The 22433-nt window shown below is 35.4% G+C and overlaps 1 protein-coding gene across 1 annotated transcript in view; it reads left to right on the top strand.

The window, feature by feature from the left end:
- Positions 1 to 22433, top strand: part of LPP (LIM domain containing preferred translocation partner in lipoma) — a 491757-nt gene that overhangs the window by 214401 nt on the left and 254923 nt on the right. Inside the window, exon 5 of the mRNA XM_049775963.1 lies at positions 12789 to 13469. Within this exon, the coding sequence (XP_049631920.1) occupies positions 12789 to 13469 (681 nt within the window). The remainder of the gene's footprint in view (positions 1 to 12788; positions 13470 to 22433) is intronic.

The following is a 22433-nucleotide window of genomic DNA, read 5'->3' as shown; positions in this document are numbered from 1 at the left end:
TATTGTTTCTAGAAGCTTTTTGGTAGAGTCTTTAGGGTTTTCTAAGGAGAGTATCATGTCATCTGCATACAGTGAGAGCTTGACTTCTTTCTTTCCTATCTGGATTTCCTTGATATCTTTTTCTTGCCTGATCGCTATAGCAAGCACTTCCAGTACTATGTTGAAGAGGAGTGGTGAGAGCGGACAGCCTTGTCTTGTACCAGAATTTAGAGGAAAGGCTTTTAGTTTTTCTCCATTGAGGATAATATTTGCCATTGGCTGTGGCAGAAGGCTTTAACTAGATTAAGAAAGGTTCCTTCCATTCTCATCTTGCTGAGAGTTTTGATCAAGAATGGGTATTGGACCTTATCAAATGCTTTCTCTGCGTCTATTGATATAATCATGTGATTTTTATTTTTCTTGTTGTTGATGTTGTGTATGATGTTGATAGATTTACGGATGTTAAACCATCCTTGCATTTCTGGGATGAAACCTACTTGGTCGTAATGTAAGCTCTTCTTCATGATGCATTGGATCCTATTTGCCAGGATTTTGTTGAAGATCTTTGCATCAGCATTCATCAGGGATATTGGTCTGTCATTTTCTTTTTTTGGCAGCATCTCTTTCTGGTTTTGGTATCAAGGTGATGTTGGCTTCATAAAAACTGTTTGGGAGTGTTCCCGTTTTTTCAATTTTATGGAAGACCTGGCTAGGATTGGTAGTAGCTCCTCTTGAAAGGTTTGAAAGAATTCATTAGTAAATTCATCTGGGCCTGGGCTTTTGTTTTTTGGGCAGATGTTTGATTACAGTTTCAATTTCCTCAATAGTGATGGGGGTGTTTAGATATGCTATATCCTCCTTACTTAACTGTGGAAGGTTACAAGTGTCCAAAAATTTATCCATTTCTTCTAGGTTCTCATGTTTAGTACCATAAAGTTTCTCAAAGTAGTCTCTGATTAGCCTTTGGATCTCTGCAGTATCTGTCGTGAACTCCCTCTTCTCATTTCTAATACGAGTTATCAGATTTCTCTCTCTCTTTCTTTGTGAGTTTTGCCAATGGTTTATCAATCTTTCACTGGTGAAGGGGGGTGCTCTTTACATGACTGAAACCTAATCACAATCATATTTGTAATCAAGATGTTTAAATAAAGAAAAAAATGCAAAAAAATCACTGCTTTACAGTGTTTTCCCAAGATAAATTGTTTTCTTTTCTTGGCTTTATATTTATGCCTCTGAATTTAATAGGTGGGATCCCTCTCTAAGCTCTACTATAAGTTTTCAATACACTGCACTGTATTATATTATTATATTATATTATATATTATATTATTATAAGAATAATTATTATAAGAATAATATTATTATAAGAATAATCATTATAAGAATAATTTCTTATACAAAATAGACGTTTCAGTATTTATGTCTATATCTCTGAAAATATTTAGTAAAAATAGACTCATAAATTTTGCCTGTAAGTGTGTGTTATTGAGGAGAATGAATATGTGTGACTTAGATGTCCATTATGAACATAAAACTAGTTTATTAGTATTTTTTACTATTTTTACTAGTCAAGTAAAATATTGCAATTTTTGAAAAGTAATATTGTACTTTTAGCCATCATTTCTTAGCTATCATTTTATTAATTAATTACTTTAATTAAACTCCATAATCACAAAGTTGTTCATAACACAGTTGGGATTTTTTTTGTTTCACAATTGTAAAGATGCTCATGATTTGTGTTTCAGGCATACATTGTATAAAACCCTTCACCAGAGCGCATTTCCTATTATCAATGTCCCCAGTTACCTTCCCAACCTCTTCTGGCTTACCTCTGGTTTTACCAAGCTCTCTTTCTCTCTCTCTCTCTCTCTCTCTCTCTCTCTCTCTCTCTCTGTATATATATATATATATACATATATATATATATCCTCTCTCTCCTCTTTCTTCCCCCTTTCTCTATCTCTAAATAAAAAATATTTTTTATTTATTTATCTAGTTTTTGTCGATTTCTTTGTTTTGGTGTGGTTATTTATATTTATATATATTATATTTATATTTATTTTTTTCTTCTTTTCCTTTATGTGCTCTGTCATGTTTTCTATCTCAAGACCATGGCTTTTATGTGGTGCTTATCTTTATTGTTGGAGTGCTCACTGGATATTTTATTTGACACTTGTTTTTGTACTGTTGGGGTGTTTCACCTTCTTTTTCCCCTTTGTCTCTCAAACCCATGATGAAAGCCTATAGAATGACTCTGCCCATTTTCGCGTATTTGATTCTTTCCCCAGTTTATTACTTTTCTCTTCTTCAAACGAAACCACATAACTTGAACTATCTAGTCCCGCCTCCCAGTTAGAGGGGGAATTAAGGGAGGTACCAAGACCAAACAGGTGTAAGACCACTAAGTAGTAAGCTAGACACAGAGGAGACCATGTATTCTAGCAGCCCCAGGGATGAGAGAGGAGGATATGGGAGGTAGGACGGGACAGAGTTGTAGGGAGGACAATTTGGTGATGGGAATACCCCTGATCTTATGTTAATATGTATCTAAAATATTATTGTCAACAATATGTAAGCCACTATGATCAAAATAAAAATTATATTAAAAAAGAAAAAATATATATATATAATATGTAAGGATAATTTTTGAATTATTTTAATTTATGAACTATATATTTTAAACCTCTTAATATATTTAAATGATTTTAAATTTATCAGTGCAAAATTGTTTTGATATATTAGACTATCAATGTGTATAATTTTGCATGCATACAGATATCTCACATTAAAATTGTTACTATATTTTCTAGATCTAAATCAGAAAACTTTAGAGCAGCAAATAAAATACTCAATAATTACTCCTTGAGTATATATGAGTATGTATTATATGTATATCTGATCTGATTATATGGATGTACTATGAGACCCTGGTTTTAGTCCGTCATTAAACCATTTAGCATTAAGACCACCACTACCAATTAATATTACTTTAGAAAGTAACTTATATTTTTAGGATACAGAATAAGGATACAATACAAAAATGCCCTCTGCATGCCAATGTTCATTGCAACACTATTTAAATTAGCCAGAATCTGGAAACATCCCAGGTGCCTGACAAAAGATGAGAGGCTAAAGAATCTGTGGTATATGTATACTGTAGAATACTATGCAGACATTAGGAAAAATGAAGTCATGAAATTTGCTTATACATGGATAGATATGGAGACTATCATGCTGAGTGAAATTAGAGGGAAAGGGGTAGACATAGAATAATCATACTTATTTTGGGGATATAAGAAACATAAAAGGTAGTGTAGTAACAATATCTAAAAACAGTACAATTAAGGGTCAAGATGTCTAACCCAGTGTAGGAAGCTCACCACAAATAATGATGCGTGTAGTTAGAGAAGAGAAGGCTCTACTAGGACAATGATATGGAAACTCAATTTCTAGCTTTTTGAAGAATGACTATATTGTTTTCCAGAAAGTCCATGCACTTATTATTTAAATTAATTGTAAACTTTTTATAATTTAAATTGTTATAAATACTTCCTAGAGTTGGGGCCAGAGTGGTGGTGCAAGTGGTAAGGTGTCTGCCTTGCCTGCGCTAGCCTAAGACTGACCATGGTTCAATCCCTCAGCATTCCATATGGTCCCCCAAGCCAGGAGCGATTTCTGAGCACATAACCAGGAGCAACTCCTGAGCATCATAGGGTATGGCCCAAAAACCAAAAGAAAAAATTTTCCCCAAGGGTTAAATGCTATCTACTTCTATTCCATTATGTCAAATTGCTAAATATAAAGAGATTGGTCTTTACAAAAATCAACCGACTGCTTTTCCATTATTATTTTATAAAAAAAAAAATTATGTTGGTCCCTAAATTTATATTATGTAGATTTTTATCCTTTATAGACATTTCAGTGGCAATATTTTATTATTGAAAGCAGTTTAGCATTATTGTAGCATTAAGTATACTATATTTCCTTGTTCTACCTTAATAACTAAATTAAAATGTGGTTGTTGACTTAGGTTTCAATAACAAAAAAAAAAATGTTTGCTTACTTGTTTTTGTTGTGGCACCAAATCTGAAGATGTTTGGATTTACTCCTGGCTTTGCATACAGAGATCACTCCAGATGGGCTCAAGAAACCATAGGGGGCCCAGAGAGATAGCACAGCAGCATTTGCCTTGCAAACAGCTGATCCAGGACCAAAGGTGTTTGGTTCAAATCCTGGTGTCGCATATGGTTCCCCGTGCCTGCCAGGAGCTATTTCTGAGCAGACAGCCAGGAGTAACCCCTGAGCACTGCCGGGTGTGACCCAAAAACCAAAAAAAAAAAAAAAAAAAAAAAAAGAAACCATAGGGTTGCCACAAATCTAATCCACTTTAACTCTATGCAAGATCAAGTGCTTTATCTACTATCACTCTGCTCCCTCAACATAAAAATCTTTTACTTCTCCCATTTTAGATTTCCAATTTCAACTATCTGAATTTATAAAAGTCAAACAATTATTATTTTAAAAGTACTTAATTTTTTCTGTTTGAAAAGCCCTTCTGTAAATGACTAGCCAAATCTTCTATTCTATCTTAAATATGTTATGTTGTTCTCTAGTTCTTAAGGTCTTTTTCATTACTTTTGTTAGTGGCCTGAACGATTGAGAAATGGAGCTCTATTAGCAGACTAATAGAAATTAATTAGTGAGAAGTTTAAAGGAAGAAAAACTCACTTATTCCTCTGTGAAAACTTTGATAAAACCATTTAAATAACTCTTTAATTGAACAAAATATAACTACAAATGAGGAATTTCTGAAAGAGTTAAGCTGCCTCTCTCCCTCCCTCCCTCTCTCTCTCTCTCTCTCTCTCTCTCTCTCTCTCTAACTCTCTCTCACACACAGAAGGATCAAACCCAGGACCTCAGATATGGAATATATGGCATCTGATATTGAGCTGTATAATTACCTCATTTGTTTTTTTGGTTTGTTTGTTTGTTCGCTTGGTTGGTTTTGTTTTTTGTTTTAGTTTTTTTGGTGTTTGGGGTCACACCCAGAAGCGTTAAGGGGTTACTCCTGACTTTATGCTCAGAAATCGCTCCTGGCAGGTTCAGGGACCATATGAGATGCCAGGATTCGAACCACCATTCTTCTGCATGCAAGGATGCAAGACAAACGCCCTACCTTCATGTATCTCTCTGGCCCCTCTTTTATAGAAGATTAATATTAAAAAACTAAATGCTATGAACATTGAGTGGAAATAAAAAATGATCAGACCTAAACACCAAACACAAAGTCAATGATAACAGAATCAAGATAACCCAATCTATAATAAGCTATAAACAAAGGGAACCTGTTACACTAGCAGTCCAAGGGGCAAAGGGAAAAAATGGTGCTATATGATGCATGCTGGGAATAGAGGTGGAGGGAGAACAACACTGGTGGTGAGAACGGCGCTAATTGACTGTTACTATGTACCTTAAATACAACTGTGAAAGACTTGTAATCCGCATTGGTCATAATAAACTTATTTAAAAAAAAAAAACAGACTAAATGCTAGAAGAATATTTGGATGAGCTTTCCTGAACCCCAAACTGTTTTGTCCAGTGATTTTTTTTTCTGGTTTTTGGGTCACACCCTGCAGCACTCAGGGATTACTCCTGGCTCTTTGCTCAGAAATTGTTCCTGGCAGGCTTGGCTATGTCAGAAATCTCTCCTGGATCATGGGACCATATGGGATGCTGGGGTTTGAACCCAGTTCCGTCCAGGGTCAGCTGCTTGCAAGGCAAACACCCTACTGCTGTGCAATTACTCAGGGTCCTTCTCTTATGTTTTTAAATTAAATCACTGAGATACAGTTAAAAAGATATAAATATATATTATATATATGTATATATACATATATATACATATACATATACATATATAGGGGCCAGTGAGATAACACAGCAGTAAGGGCATTTGCCTTCCAAGCAGCCAGCTCAGGACCAATGTTGGTTTGAATCCAGGCATCCCGTATGGTCCCCTGTGCCTGACAGGAGCAATTTCTGAGCAGAGCTAGGAGTGACCCCTGAGCAAAGCCAGGTGTGGCCTAAAACCCAAAACATAAAAAAAATAAAATAAAATATAAAAATTTATATATATAGTTGAGTTTCAGGTGTAAAATATTCAAACACTCATTCCTTCACCAGTGTTTACTTTTCCTGCTACCAATTTCCCCATTTTCACTCCTCCCTCCCCACAGCCCCATACTAACTCTTGGAAAAGACTTTTCTTCTCAATCTCTCTTTCTATCTCCCTCTCTCTCTCTTCCACTCACTCCCCCTCTCTCTTCCTCTTTCTTTCTCTCTCTTTTCCTCTCTCTCTTTTCCTCTCTCTCTCTCAATATCTTCTCTGTACTATTTCCACCCCTCCCATCATTTATATTGTCTTGGGATATTAATCTCATACTATAAAGCTTTATTTAATATCCCATAGATAAGTGCAATCTTTCTATAGCTGGCTCTGTCTTTCTGATACATTTTAAATAGTATGATATTCTCCATGTCTATCTATGTATAGACAAAGTTAATGACTTCATTGTCATAGCTGCATGGTATTCAATTGTGTATATGTATGATAGATTCTTTATTCTCTCATATCTTCTCAACCACTTAAGTTTTTTTTGTTTTTGTTTTTTACCAAATTTTGGATATTGTGAATAGAACTGCAATAAACAAGGGAATACAGTTGCCTTTCTGCATTTTTTTGTGTTCCTATTAAAAGATTCCCAGGACCAATAATTTTGAGTTGAATAGAATTTTAATTTTTTTTTTTGCGGGGGGAAGGTTCCATATTGTTTTCCAAAAAACTGGACCAATCTACATTCCCAATGATAATGAATAGGAGTCTCCTCCCGACATTCGTGTCAGAATTGGTTGTTCTTTTTGATGTGTCCCAGTCTTTGTTTGGTGAGATATATCTCATTGTTGTTTTGTTTAGCATCGCTTTGATAATTAATGACTTGGAACATTTTTATGTGCCTTTTTGCCATCGATATTTCATTTTTTGTTTATTGCCAATACCTGGTGATGCTCAGGGGTTACTCCTGGCTATGCACTCAGAAATTGCTCCTGGCTTGAAAGACAATATGGGATGCCTGGGGATCTAACCAAAGTTAGTCCTAGGTCAGCCGCATTCAGGGCAAACACACTACCACTGTGCCACCACTCTGGCCCCTATATTTCTTTTTCTTTTTTTTGGGGGGGGGTCCACACCCAGCAGCACTTAGGGGTTACTCCTGGCTCTATGCTCAGAAATTGCTCCTGGAAGGCTCGGGAGACCATCTGGGATGCTGGGATTTGAATCACCGTCCTTCTGCATTCAAGGCAAATGCCTTACCTCCTCCATGCTATCTCTCCGGTCCTATATATATATATTTGGGTCACACCCGGCAGCGCTCAGGGGTTACTCCTGTCTCTATGCTCAGATCGCCCTGGCAGGCACAGGGGACCATATGGGATACCGGCATTCGAACCACCATCCTTCAGCATGAAAGGCCTTACCTTCATGCTATCTCTCTGGGCCCCTATATTTCTTTTTTGATAAAATTCCGATTTATCGGGGCCGGGCGGTGGCGCTAAAGGTAAGGTGCCTGCCTTGACTGCGCTAGCCTCGGATGGACCGTGGTTCGATCCCCCGGCGTCCCATATGGTCCCCCAAGCCAGGAGCGACTTCTGAGTGCATAGCCAGGAGTAACCCCTGAGCGTCACCGGGTGTGGCCCAAAAACCAAAAAAAAAAAAAAAAAAAAAAAAAATTCCGATTTATCTCTCAATTTTTCCATTGGGCTTGATATTTTTTCTTGTTATGCTCCATCGGTGCCTTATATACCTTTGATATTAACCCTTATAAGATTGTTCTTTGGAAAGTGTTCTGTTTGTGACTGAAACCCAACTACAAACATGCTTGTAATCATGGTGCTTAAATAATAAATATATAATATATTATATATTATACATAAATATACATATATAAGATTGTTCTTTGTTAAATAATTACCCCAATTTTATGGGCATCTTTGTATCCTGTTCATCTTTTCCATTGAAGTGCAGAAGCTACTTAATTTAATGTGGCCCCATTTGTTTATTTTGACTTCTTCTTGCTTAGTCAGTGGTGTTTTATCCTTTCAGATGCCTTTAGCTTCAGTGATTTGGAGAGTTCTCCCTACATTATTCTCTGTGGACCTTGTAGTTTCAGGTCTGATATCAAGGTCTTAAGTCTATTTTGATATGATTTTTTTGTGTCTGGTGTTATAAAGCCGTCTCAGTTAATTTTCTTGCACATAACTGACCGGTTTTCCCAGTAGCACTTGTGGAAGAGGCTTTCATATTTCCACTTCAGAATTTTTGTTCCTTTATTAAAAGTTAATTTATCATATATCCAGGGATCTATCTCAGGATATTCAATCTGATTTCTCTAAAGTCTATTAATTTTCTACATAGAAAACATAGTTTTCATTGTATTGTACCTATGATTGACTTCACAAATCTGTTTTCAATCTTGTATTCAAAGTTTATTTTAACCTCTTAAAAATTATTCCATGTCACTATACTAGCTGAAAAAAAAAAAACCCTGAAATATTGGGTTTTGAGTTTTGTTGGCTATTTATATTTTCCTTTCCTAGCACATTAGAAAGTATTTCTAATAAATTGTTCTTGCTCATTATACCAAATATTCTTGAAAATATTAAATTAACTAAGAATTCTCTCAGTGCAACGACCCTGTTTTCTTCTTTTAAATTTGGCTATAGCAACTATGTCAATGTCTGTTATGCAGCAGAGTTTCAATATTTTTTTTATAAATGAATGAGTTGAATTAATTATCTGGCATTGAGGCATTGTGATTACTTGATAGTTAATTCAAAATTTATTTTTGTTTCTGTAATTATTGTTAAATTATCTTCAAATGCATTAGCCTCTTGTTTCATGATAATTTTGTTTAAAATTTGTTCTTTGTGTAACACATTTGAGAAATCATCAAATAGTATTCATACATATAGTATGCTCATTCAAATGAAAATAGGCACCTCAAATGCCTCTTTGAAAGATAACAGTTTTAATGAATCAATAAGTAAAGTCATTCAACTTTTCAGAGAAAGGGAAAGACTAATAAGATTACTGTGATTAAGTGTGCATTAAAAAGCACAGGTATTTGATTGTTAAATAGTAAGAGCAGAGAAATACCCAGTAGTTCGCAGGTTTGGTTATGGTCTGACAAGAGCATTGTTGCACTTTTCCATTTATTTAAATATATCTTAAATGTAAACTATTTGTATGATAGAATAAGTCACTATGGAAGTCTTGATAAAGAAAACGTCAATAATTATTGAAAATTGAAGTATGTGAGTTCTGTGAAGAAGTGAAAAATAAAGAGTGATTACTATGTGGTATGATCTAAGTAAATGTTCAACTCAGAATCAATCACTCAGTTAGAGATTTTAGTAATTTGGTTGAGCTTTCAGAAATTGATTGCGCATAAAATTTGGAAAGATTGGGAAATTTTAGGTATAATGTTTAAAATGGATGAGAGCTTGGTATAAAGAATGTTACTGACAGCAAATGCAATAGTGATTTTGAGTCTCCCTTCCACCCTCTCCCCCAAAAAAAAGTTAGTAAAGCACTTCTAACAGAAAGTGTGGTAGGACTCCCTGCTGCCAATCAAGTCATCTTATTAGTTCTTGGCAGCTATTCTGGATTTTCTATTACAAAAGATAAATATCTATTTAAGACTCTGGCAATAGATTTTTTTCTTAGCTTATAATTTGATTTCTTCCCTACTTATAAGTCATTCAGGTTAATTATTATAAAACAGTAAGGTAACTATTCAAATGGAATATGTATAAATACTACTGTAGACGTGAAGAACTATTAAAAGAATTTCAAATTCTAGTATGAAAGGTATTAAAGGAAGGATATCATTTTATCTGAGTGCTAAGAATATGTAGATAAATGCCAGGAAAAACATGACTATAATTGAGTATCAGGAGAAAAACTTAGCATGGACTAGTACAGCACGAATCAGAGACCTAAGCAGAAGTTCTGGATGACAAATATGAGTGTATATTTGAATGTATAAGCTATTTCAGCCTACATGTGTTATATATGTGTGTATATATATAATATTGCAGGAAAAAATACTGTGCATGATGGAGAAAATAAAGGAGGTAGCTGGACAGGAAGTCAGTCTCAATTAAAGTCTTACTAAGAATATTAAAAAGTAAAATAAAAATGTCATATAGTTTTACTTTAGAAAACTTATTAGCAAATATTGACAAGCAAGTATACAGAGCAGACTGTATTGTCAAATTACTATGGTGGTCATTTTCAGGGGGAGAGATGAACTGAAAAGAAAATTTGACGGGGCCGGTGAGGTGGCTCTAGAGGTAAGATGTCTGCCTTGCAAGGGCTAGACAAGGAAGGACTGCAGTTCGTTCCCCGGCATCCCATATGGTCCCCCCAAGCCAGGGGCAATTTCTGAGCGCTTAGCCAGGAGTAACCCCTGAGCGTCAAACAAGTGTGGCCAAAAAAAAAAACAACAACAACAAAAGAAAATTTGGCATGTAGTTTAGAGAAGTGATATGAGTGCTAAAACTAGAGAAGAGACAGCGAATCTGGAGTGAAGTTCAGGAATGAATATGGCATAATAGTAGATTATATTAAGTATGTGTATATTCTGTATGTGTGTTGACAATACTAAAATAAAACCAGGGACGGAGTACGCAAAATTAAGTGAAGCAGTGGATAGAAGTTGCATGCTTCTATCTTGACTTAAGGAATTTGAGTCCTCCAAAAATTGAGTACAAGTGTTCCTATTAACAGCTTGTCTGTTCTTGTCGTGTGGCCAGTCAAATCTAAATGGCAATCTACAAATCTATTCAATGCTTGCCTATTAAGTGTTGATCCTTCTACCAGACCATAAACTCCTGGGAGAGAGAAACTTTCATAATTTAAGGGCCAAAGTGATAATACAATGAGTATAGTACTTGCCTTGCATATACCAGATTTGGATTTGATTTCTAGTGCCCCATATGCTAAGGCCACCAGGAGTAGATCTCTGAGTAATGGTTCAAAATTGGAGAAGAAATTACATATTGCCCTGGTAAGTTATACAATGGCAGTAATTTATGGTCACAGTGACTAACACATGCTATTATTGAATGGGGAAGAGGCGAATAGATCATTGTCACTCAAATGACAACAGTATTCTCCTTAAGAAACATTGACAAACTCTTGGGGGCATCTTCTGATATCTTGTATGTGAGGTCTGCAGCTACTAAGGCATTATCGTTTGCATGTTTTCCCTCTTGTATTCTTCTTTTTTTTCTTTTTTCTTGATGACTGGGCTTAATGATCCAAGAGAAAATACCAACTTCAGCTCTTCAATCCCATGTTATTGTTCTGTCCCTTCTGACTTTTCTATTCCCAAATGAGTCAATATTTAAAATGCCCTACATTTAAGATAACACCTTATGAGACATACCCTACCACATAACATCACTTCTGCTTAATATATTTGTCTCATTCATGGCTTCTAGAAATTTTGCAATTTTAAGGTTAGTTTTGCTACATCATAGGAAGTTATTGAATGTAGCTGTCTTTTTTGAGGGGTGAGGGATTGGATACATTATCTAATTCATAGTGCTTACTTATGGTTCTGTGCTAGAGCTTCACTCTTAAAGTACTTGGGTAACCATAAGAGATGGTGTGGATAAACTTAGATTAAGCAGCCATCTTAATTCCTCTAATATCTCTCTGGGCCCCAGAATGGAAATACCTTTATTTCTGTTTTTCAAATCACCCATTTATAAGTGGCTATTTCCTTAATTTATGCAACTTGAGCAATTATTTTTGTTTGTTTGTTTTAGGGAGAGGTAGTGGAAGGTTTTATCACTTGTGTATTAGTGAAAATGATGTCAGTTTGAACAATAATGTTGACACTACTGAAAAATTGTTGCTTTGTCTATAATAAAATAATAAAAATGTCATTGTTATTTTAATAGAGAACGAATCATTTTATTGCTCTTGTGATAATAAAATATTTAAGAAGTTACCTTCCAAACCATGAAAAATAGAACATTTTTTCTTTTGGTTTATCCTCTAAATTATGGCACTTCTGCTTTTCACTATACAATTATTTCTTCTTTTTTATTAAATTTCTTCCTATATACTTTTCCTTTTCATGTTTTTATAAAAAAAAATTTTCTTAAGAACATTTTCAATAGGGGTCAGTGGTGCCACTAGCAGTAAGGACTGCCTTGAACGTGCTAGCCTAGGACAAACCGTGATTCGATTACTCAGCATCCCATATGGTTCCCCCAAGCAAGGAGTGATTTCTGAGGGTATATCCAGGAGTAACTCCTGGGTGTCACCGGGTGTAGCCCAAAATAAAAAAGAATATTGTCAATACTGGGGCCAGAGTGGTGGTGCAGGCAGTAGGGCATTTGCCTTGCATGTGCTAACCTAGGATAGATTGCGGTTCTATATCCCAGCATCCCATATGGTACCGCAAGCCAGTGGAGATTTCTGAGTGCCTAGCCCAGAATAATCCCTGAGCATCACTGGGTGTGACCCCCCCAAATTAAAAAATATTGTCTATATAAGAATGCAAACTTTTTGTCTTTTATTCTCTGCATTCTCAGAAGTCGTTAACAATGGCTTTCTTAAGTTTTAGTGATTAATATGAAATTAAGCAGTAACTATTAATATTTGTTTATTTTCATGTTTAATAGAACTGGAAATAATCTTTATCCTTTTTGTGTTTTCTTTTGTTTCATTTTAGGGTTCTACCAGTACAACAGCTTCTCCTCCAGTTTCCACCCCTGTTACAGGACACAAGAGAATGGTCATACCAAACCAACCCCCTCTAACCGCCACCAAAAAGTCCACCTTGAAGCCACAGCCTGCTCCACAGGCTGCTCCTATCCCCGTGACTCCAATTGGAACACTAAAACCCCAGCCACAGCCAGTCCCTGCCTCATACACTACAGCATCTACTCCTTCAAGGCCTACCTTTAATATACAAGTGAAATCAGCCCAGCCTAGCTCACATTACATGGCTGCCCCTTCAGCAGGGCAATTTTATGGGCAAGGTTCTCATAACTATAATACTCAACCAGTTCCTGCCTCTGGGCAATGTCCACCTCCATCAGCACGGGGAGGCATGGATTATACATACATACCACAACCAGGCATTCAACCCGAGCCTACATATGGATACACCCCCAACCAAGAGCGCTATTATGAAGCTTATGGCCCAGGAGGGCCTGGCTATGGGGGGAAAAATGATATTGATCCTTCCTATAGTCAGCAGACTCATCCAAATACCTGGAAGCTGGAACAAGCATATGCTCCATCAGGCATAGGAAACCAAAACCCTCCTGGGCCGATTCCAGCTGCTGGTTCCAAGAAGACCTATATCACAGATCCTGTTTCTGCACCCAGTGTACCACCACCATCAAAGGTAGGAAACTCATTCTATAGATGGGAATAAAGTGCTTATAATTATGCCTGCTGACATCAGTCCCAAAGAGACAAAACAGGATAAGGCAAAGTATATGTGCTACTCTTTATTTCCTTAAAATGTACAATCTCAGGGATACATGAAGTAGACAGCACATGAATAAGATCCAACTTTGGTAGAGTAAAATTTCACCAATATGGCTACTGTTTAATAACAAATGTGGCTAGCTGTGCAATCTTGAACCATTTTCTGAAAGGATATATGAACCACAGGCATATCAGGACAAATTATTCAGAAGAAGAAAAGAAAAATATTTTATTACAGCGCTTCTGTTGGTCAATTTTTCCTGTTGTAGGACAGAAACTTAGTGGTGGATATTAACTTGATGAGTAGCATTCCATATCTCAGCAGAGAGAGAGAAAAAATCAGTATACTTACAGGATAAACATGAGGTGAGCAGTTTTCTGGTAAGACTCATAGCCCTCACTAAGATGGTATCACAGAATTCATGTTATTGACCCATGAGAAAGAAATTAAAATCCATTAGACAGATTTTAAAAATACTTTGACAGCCACTGTTTTGTTGTATAAACTAGAATGTCTTCCCAGAAAATACATTTTCTTATTTTCTCTAAGATATTTTACCTATTCCCTACTCATAACAATGTGAATGTCCTTTGAGAAGAGGAACCAAGGAAAATGACTTGGTGACATGAAAAATATTGGATAGTATTATTTATGTTTGTGATGATATTCAGAAATTAAAAGGTTTCTATCTAGAAACTTAATGGCACTTTGGAGGTATAGTTGCCTTCTAAGGAAAAAAATAAAACTATTTTTAAATATGCACAGTTGAGATTATCATTTTAGAGACAGCATACAATACATTTCTAATATGGTAACAAACATATGCCATATTCCTTCTCCCCAAGTAGGATGCTACTAAACCACTATACTTATTTGGAAGTATCTAGTCTATTTATAATGTTCAAATAAATTTAGTTTATTAACATTATTATTTACTATTTAAGTATACTTAATTAGCTTTAATTAAAATTTTAATTAAATGATTAACAAATAATATAATGGTTTATTGATATTTATTAATGTTATTATTATTGATTTGATAATTGATACCTGTGGTAAGTTGAGGATTTCTGTAACTGCATGTGTGTCCATTGTACTAAATAAAGTGTATAGCCAAGATTTTCAACATAAATATTCCAAAATAAAATATACATAGTCAGTTATTTCTCTTAATATATATATATATTTTGTTTGCTCTCAGAATATATATACATATATATATATATATAATTATTTGCTTATGGCTTGAGGATGCATCAGGGTGTATTCAGGGATTGCTCCTGGCAGAATCAGAGGCCATATGATGCAATAAGAATCTAATCTGGATCAGTCGCTTGCAAGGAAAGTGTTTTATCTGCTATACTATTACTCTGGCCTGGAATATCTTTATTTTCAAAATTAATCCTTGTCTCTTTGTCATCTCTTTTTCTCTGTCTCTCTGTCTCTTTTTTCTGCCTGATTTTTGTCTCTTTTACTCTTCTTAATCTCTCCAGACATCAAACCACTCAAGGCTTCATGAATTAATTAACATTTTAAATTTCATTAAATACTAAGCTTTATATCTTGGTTCTTCAGAATATTTTTACAATAATAAATGCTACTAAGAAGTTTAATTTTGTTATGTTTTAAATAAAGTTGATCCAAAAAAACCAACCTGAACAGCTATGCCCTTTTCTGACATTACTGAATTGTTTTTCTCCTAGTCCCAGAAGCAGATAGTTTAGGGGGAAAAAAAAAACACCTTTACATTACTCTATTATATAACTGCAACAAATACCTTTTGAAAATTTAAACCTATAGATTGAGACCATTAATATCAATATTTGAATTTATATAATTAATAGTTTTCCCTGTCCAAAGCAGCCTGACAAATTAGACTGTTTGAATGATATTCTTCAAGATAAGAATTAGTTCTCCTTTGTTGTGGAGACTATCATCCCTATGCCCTAGGAAAGACATGAAATAGAACAAAAATTTGCTGATGTGAAATGGATAATCTAGTAAGAAATACTGAGCCAATAACACACTTCTCTTTTCTCCTTCATGTCTGGGCACTAGTATGTAAAACCAATTTAGTAACAAAAGGAATCAGTAATCCCTAAAAAACCTGAATCTAAGAGACTTGGTGGTTCCAGCCTTATCACTAGACTTGGTCAGTCTTCAGTTTCAGCAATCCAATGGTGGAACAAAATTAACTACTCATCAGACAGCTTGAGATTTTATATATTTTTTATTGGGCAAGGGTAATGAATCAAAGTTATCTATTACATTATTATGATTCTTCAAATGCATGCCTTTTTTCTTTTTGAAACATTTGTTTTTCAACAGTGTCATGTGTTTTAACACCATATTTAACTGTACATTTTAAAAATGAAAAGCAAAACATGTACTTTCACAGTGATTATTAAGGAGAGTGGTTAGAGGTTGCTAGTTAGCCATCTGTCTGTGTTTGGAAAAAGGAAAAGGAGATTGATGAAACTACAGATATATTTTGTGTATTGTAGAAGCATTGGCTGATGAAGAGGTGGGCCCTGTCTCAGTTGGTCTTTGAGTAGAACACTACTGTATTCAACTGCACCTGTGCACAGAGGCCCTTGTTGTCCCAATATTGACGACAGGCTTGAGAATTTTTTTATCCCAGTTCCTCCCTTGGCATTGGACTTTCTTTATGCAGGCCTTCAGACCTCTTTATGTCACGCTTCTAGCCTCAAAAAGTGTTATGTCTTCTTTACTAATAATGAATGTTTGAAAAGAGCTTGGAAATTTCCAGGGGCTAAATAATTACCACATGAGGATTTATCAGATTTTTCATTCACTTTTATTTTTTTAATATTCTATTTATTGATGGAAATTTTACCTTTGTGTCCTAAACAACTTTTATTTCATTGGGAAGGTCTAAGAAATTGTGGCATTTAAAACATTAAGAAAAATATTTTTAAATGACATAAATTTCTCCTATATTTAAGGTGAGCTGCTTTAATTTTACTGTCACAACAATATAAAGAAGGTAGAAAAAGGGAAGGTTAATGAAAAGTAATAAAGATGAAAGGAATAAGGGACGGAGAAGTGGCATCAAAAGTTATGATGATGGGTTCTGAAAACCTGGTGTTTATGAGGGTTTTTCAGGTCCACACCAGTGGTGTTTAGAAGACCAGGTGGTTACTAATATATTGAACCAGGATTTGTAACTTTTAGGGCACTTAAAACTATATCCAGTGACACTTGTCTGGTTTTTTTATAAACGCTAATATTTTCCTATTACTGCCTAAGTGTTTAACTCTTGCTCTTTGTGTTATCTTCATGTACCTCTGATAAGTGAATTTTCTCTCATTTTCAGATAACATTTAAGGCCCCAGGGCTAGGACATGGACTCATTTTGTCACTGCCAGATCCATAGTGGCAGAGAAGCTGTAGCCCTCACTCTTCTGTGGTAGACTTTATCTCCCTTACTTCAACTTTGTTAGAGACATGTATATGTACATAATGTGTGAAAAGTATTAAGTATCTCCTTACCTACCATATGGGTAGAGAAAATTCTATAACTATCATTACTAAATGTCCTTAATAAAACGCTTTAGGAAGATGAGCTCTTAATGAGCAACGAAAACATTTAAATATCTTGCATACTAAGTATTTCTTATTCAGACAACATATCCACATTCTTTATTTGCTCTTTTTAATCTGAAGGAATAATGAATGGATAAGAAAATAGAGTTAAGATTACAAACTTCAGGAGGCCCTTATGATTGTAATTTTTAAATTATGAATAGTTTTGAAAATACTGTTACTGTAACAATTTTTTTGTTTGTTTTTTGTTTTTTGGGTCACACCCAGCGGTGCTCAGGGGTTACTCCTGGCTGTCTGCTCAGAAATAGCTTTTGGCAGGCGTGGGGGACCATATGGGACACTAGGATTCGAACCAACCACCTTTGGTCCTAGACCAGCTGCTTGCAAGGCAAAGGCCGCTGTGCTATCTCTCCAGGCCCTACTGTGCTATCTCTCCGGGCCCTACTGTAGCAATTTTCAACAATTGATACATATTAGAATGTTTCCAGTTCTATAGAAAAGAAAAGGACATAAATAGTGAATGCACTAAAAAGAGGTAGTGTTATTTTTGAAAGAATATCCTTTTTGATAAATCATGTCTAAATTTCAATTAATTTAGGACCAAAGCTTACTAATGCATAAAGTGGTTAGTGCATACATATATTATATAATTATGTATAAAATATGTTATATGTTATATATTATACATACACACCTATATGTGTGTGTCATGTGTGTACTACAGGTTTAGAGTGAAAAGGATTAGTAAAGGAGCTCAATGACTATAATATATGTTTGTGTATAGTCTTGCTTAATTTTCAGTTTTGTGAACCTCACTGAATGTATGAGCTGTAAGCTCTGTTAGAGTGTTTTCTGTCTTTTATTGATTGGGGATTCAAAAGGAGAGGGCAAGACTAAAGTCAAATGCCAGATTCATGGAGAGCCACAACTTCGAATGGGATTATCTAAGGTTCATCCTCTTTATTTCTCTGAGAAACATTGGATTTTGACACACTGTCATGCTTGAATAATGAAAGAAGCACCATATCAGTAGCCAGAAGGGAACCCCCTATTTCCTTTCCTGCAGGACTCCCAGACGTTAAGCTTGATGGAATTTCTTTTCCTCATCCTCCAGTACTGTTTTTCCTACCCTTACAAATGCCAAATTTTAGAATTAGAAAGATATGTCAATGAGTTGAATGTTTAATTTGTATGCTGCAGAACTGGGTTTGAATAGATTCCAGTGGCCCATATCATATCAGGAACCCATCAGGAGTGACCTTACCAAGAGTGACCCTGAGCACATGACCAGAAGTAAGCCCTGAACACAGTGATGGGTGTGGTTTACACCAAAACTAAAACAAACAAACAAAATCTATTTTTGTTTTGTTTTGATTTTTGGATTTTGGGCCACATCTAGTGACGCTCAGGGGTTACTCCTGGCTATGCACTCAGAAATCTCTCCAGCGTGGGTGGAGGACCTTATTGGACACTAACTGAGGTTCGTCCTGAGTCAGTCATGTGCAAGGCAAATGGCCTACCACTTCACTAATGCTCCAGCCCCACAAAATAAATTTTTTTAATTTTTTTATTTAAACAACTTTATTACATTTTTACATGATTGTGTTTAGGTTTCAGTCATGTAAAGAACAACCCATCACCAGTGCAACATTCCCATCACCAATGTCCCAAATCTCCCTCCTCCCCACCCAACCCCCGCCTGTACTCTAGAAAGGCTTTCTATTTCCCTCATACATTCTCATTATTAGGATAGTTCAAACTGTAGTTATTTCTCTAACTAAACTCATTCCTGTTTGTGGTGAGCTTCATGAGGTGAGCTGTAACTTCCAGCTCTTTCCTCTTTTGTATCTGAAACTTATTACTGCAAGAATGTCTTTCATTTTTCTTAAAACCCATAGATGAGTGAGACCATTCTGCATCTTTCTCTCTCTCTCTGACTGGAACTCAGATGCCAGCACCCCTATCTGCCTGTCTTCTGTGCTGTGCTCTATTTCATCCTGTGTGTGGCTCATCTGAGGAAAATAAATTTATTTAAAGTCTCTCCTTCCCCCCTAAAAAGCTTCCCTCCTTTTCAACTTCAGTGATAATTATTACTCATCTGAGCCACAACAAATGATCATATCATTCGTGTCTTCATCTGTACCATTTCGTCACACCGGTTTATCATAGACACACTGCCAGTTTAGAATCCAGCTGCATTTGTTGCTGATTTTAGAAGTCTTCAGAAGTTACCAATCGGTTATGGAATGAATTGAAATCCCAATCTTGGAACTTCTAAAAACCCTTTTGTTGTTGTTGTTCTTTTTCCCTGGCACCCTGCTGAAAAATTAAATATCGTGTATGTTCTTCTTTTTTATAACTTTATTTAAGTTGTTCTATCACATTTTTCTCGGTTGCCTTGAATGTCCTTCCAATCTTTGCCAAATACTTAACAAATATCCAAACAGTCTTTATAATCTTTAATATATTATTAATATTTAATTTGCAAACAAAAACATGCCCACTTTAACTGTATAAAACAAAAAACATTTATCAACTGTATGCATACAATTTTAATACAAAATATCACAAGGAGAGCTATAATCTACTATTATAGCTATAACGATGGCATTATAACTACAACTAAAACCTCCCTCTTTGTCTTTCAACACACTCTTTGCTCTCAGCTCCAAAATACTTAGTTTTACATTAATCTTTTCCTTTCTTGCATTTTTTGTTTTGTTTTTAGCCCATATTCAGCAATGCTGAGGGGTTACATCTAATACTCTCAGAAATCACTCCTGGCAGGTTCTGGGGACCGTAAGAGATGCTGGAGATTGAACCCGGGTTCATCCCAGGACGGCAGCATGCAAGGCAAACATCCTACAATTATGCTATTACTCCATCCCCACCTTTCTAGAAATTTTATATAAATAGTATATTGCAACTTGTCCACTTTTGGCAAGACTGATTTTACTTACTATAAATGTAAGTCTTTTCACCAAGTGGTATTGGGAAAACTCCTTAAATGCATGCAAAAAAGCAAACTCAGTTCTCTCTCTAACATAATGCATAAAGGTCAAATCAAAATGGTTTAAAGACCTTTTTATCAGACCTGCAAGTATAAGGTATATAGAAAAAAACATGAGCAAATCACTCCATGGCATTGAAACTAAAAGCATCTTCAAGGAAGAAATGCCATTGTCCTAGCAAGTGGAAGCAAAGATAAACAAATGGGACAATACTAAACTGTGAAGCTTCTGCACTTCACAGGAAACAGTGACAAAGATAGAAAGGCCACCAGCAGAATGGAAGAAGCTATTCACCCATCACCCATCTGATAAGGACCTAATATATAAGCTATACAAATAACTGGTAGAACGTAACAAGAAAAAAATCTCTAACCCCATTAAAAAATGGGGAGAAGAAATGAACAGGTACTTCCTCAAAGAAATACAGATGGCTAAAAGGCACATGAAAAAATGCTCCATACCACTAATCATCAGGAGATGCAAATAAAAATAAAAAATGAGATAGAATCTCTCATCATAGACACATGCACACATCACAAAGAACAAGAATAATCAGTGCTGACAAGGATACAGGGACAAAGGAGCTGTCATGTACTGCTAGTTCAGACTTTTCAGAAGACAATATAGACATTACTAAAAAACTTAAAATTGACCTCCCATAGGATCCAGCAATACAACTCCTAGAATTTTATTTTTAGAACACAAATACACAATACAAAAATGCTCTCTGCACTCCAATGTTTATTGCAGCACTATTGATAATTCCTAGAATGTGGAAACAATCCAGGTGCTCTACAATAAATGAATGTCTAAATGTGGTACATCTACAAAATGGAATATTATACAGGTTTTATGAGAAATGAAGTTATGAAATATACCTATACATGGATGGACATGGATAATATGCTGAATTAAATTACTCAGAAATGAGGGATTTACATAGAATAGTTTCATTCCTCTTTGGGATATAAGAAAATAAGTATTATAATAATGTTCAGATAATAGTAATGAAGGACAGAAGGACCATGTTATGAAGCTTACCACAATGAGCAGTGAGCTCATTTAGAGGACTATCTGAACTGACAACTACCATGACAGTAATAGTGAGAAAGAGAAGTAGAATGCCTCTCCAAAAGACACACAAGATGGAGGAGGATAGAAATGAGGAACATATGAGGCTGGAAAGTTACACTGGTGTAGGTTCATGTAAATCAAAGTATTTGATGACTACTGTGCTTAATTAAAAAAATGCAGTTGCCATTTTCGAACTGGACCAACACTGTAGACTCACTCTTTTCTCTAATGAAATGTAAACTGAGCTGTGAAAGATTATGGTTACACTGGTCCCATTCAGAAAGCTGGTAATCTCAGGTGGAGTGGGTGACCAAGCACTCACTCTGCACAGCCATTCCTGCTACCTCTATCACTCAGAATCATTGTTTCCCTGATGGCCCTACCTGGTCACTGACCAGTACAATTCTTATCGGGGAGACCTTTTTCAACACACTTAAGTTAGTGAAATGATATCATCGGATTTTGGAGGCAAATATGGGCACCATCCCCATATATTCCGTCCAGAATGCCTTGCAGCTAAGTACATGCTCCTAAAAATTGTAATATCAGTAATAGTGCTTTGAACTTATATTGGTTGATTTTTTTTTTTTGGTTTGTTTGTGAAGAATAAGTAACTTTACGCTTCTATTTCCTTGATAGGAAAGTTGTAGTTTTAATATTAATTGTCCTTCACATCTTCTGTTAGGTTGTTTCTTAGGCATTTGATTTTTGCTACACTCTTTTAAATGGCATAGACTTGTTGATCTCCCTCTCTTCTACCTAATTTTGTATACATAAATCAATGATGCTCAAGGGTTACTCCTGGCTATGCTCTAGCAATCACTCCTGGCTTTGGGGAACCATATGAGATTCTGGAATTCAAACCCAGATTCTTCCTGGGTCAGCCACATGCAAGGCAAACACCCTACCACTGAGCTATCTCTCTGGCCCCTGCTTTGAACTTCTGAACAATTTTATTTGTCTGATGCTGTCATCATTAAAGTAACACTTCAATTTAGCAAAATGATGAGCTTATTAAACCTTCTGACATTGTATCAATGAATTTATTGGAGGTAATACTTTTCACAAGTATGCTTGCTGTTTTCTTTTTCTTTCTTTTCTTCTCTTCCATTTTTTTCTTTTCTTTTTTTCATTAACTTTATTTTCACTTATCTGGAAATAAATGTACTGTGACCAACTATGTGAATTATGTGATGTATTTTCTTTAAACAAATAAATTAAAAAA

The sequence above is a fragment of the Suncus etruscus genome, chromosome 6 (assembly GCF_024139225.1).
Source record: "Suncus etruscus isolate mSunEtr1 chromosome 6, mSunEtr1.pri.cur, whole genome shotgun sequence".
Taxonomy (NCBI): domain Eukaryota; kingdom Metazoa; phylum Chordata; class Mammalia; order Eulipotyphla; family Soricidae; genus Suncus; species Suncus etruscus.
The sequence above is the reverse complement of the archived record's forward strand: the minus strand, read 5'-3'. Positions and strand labels throughout refer to the sequence as shown.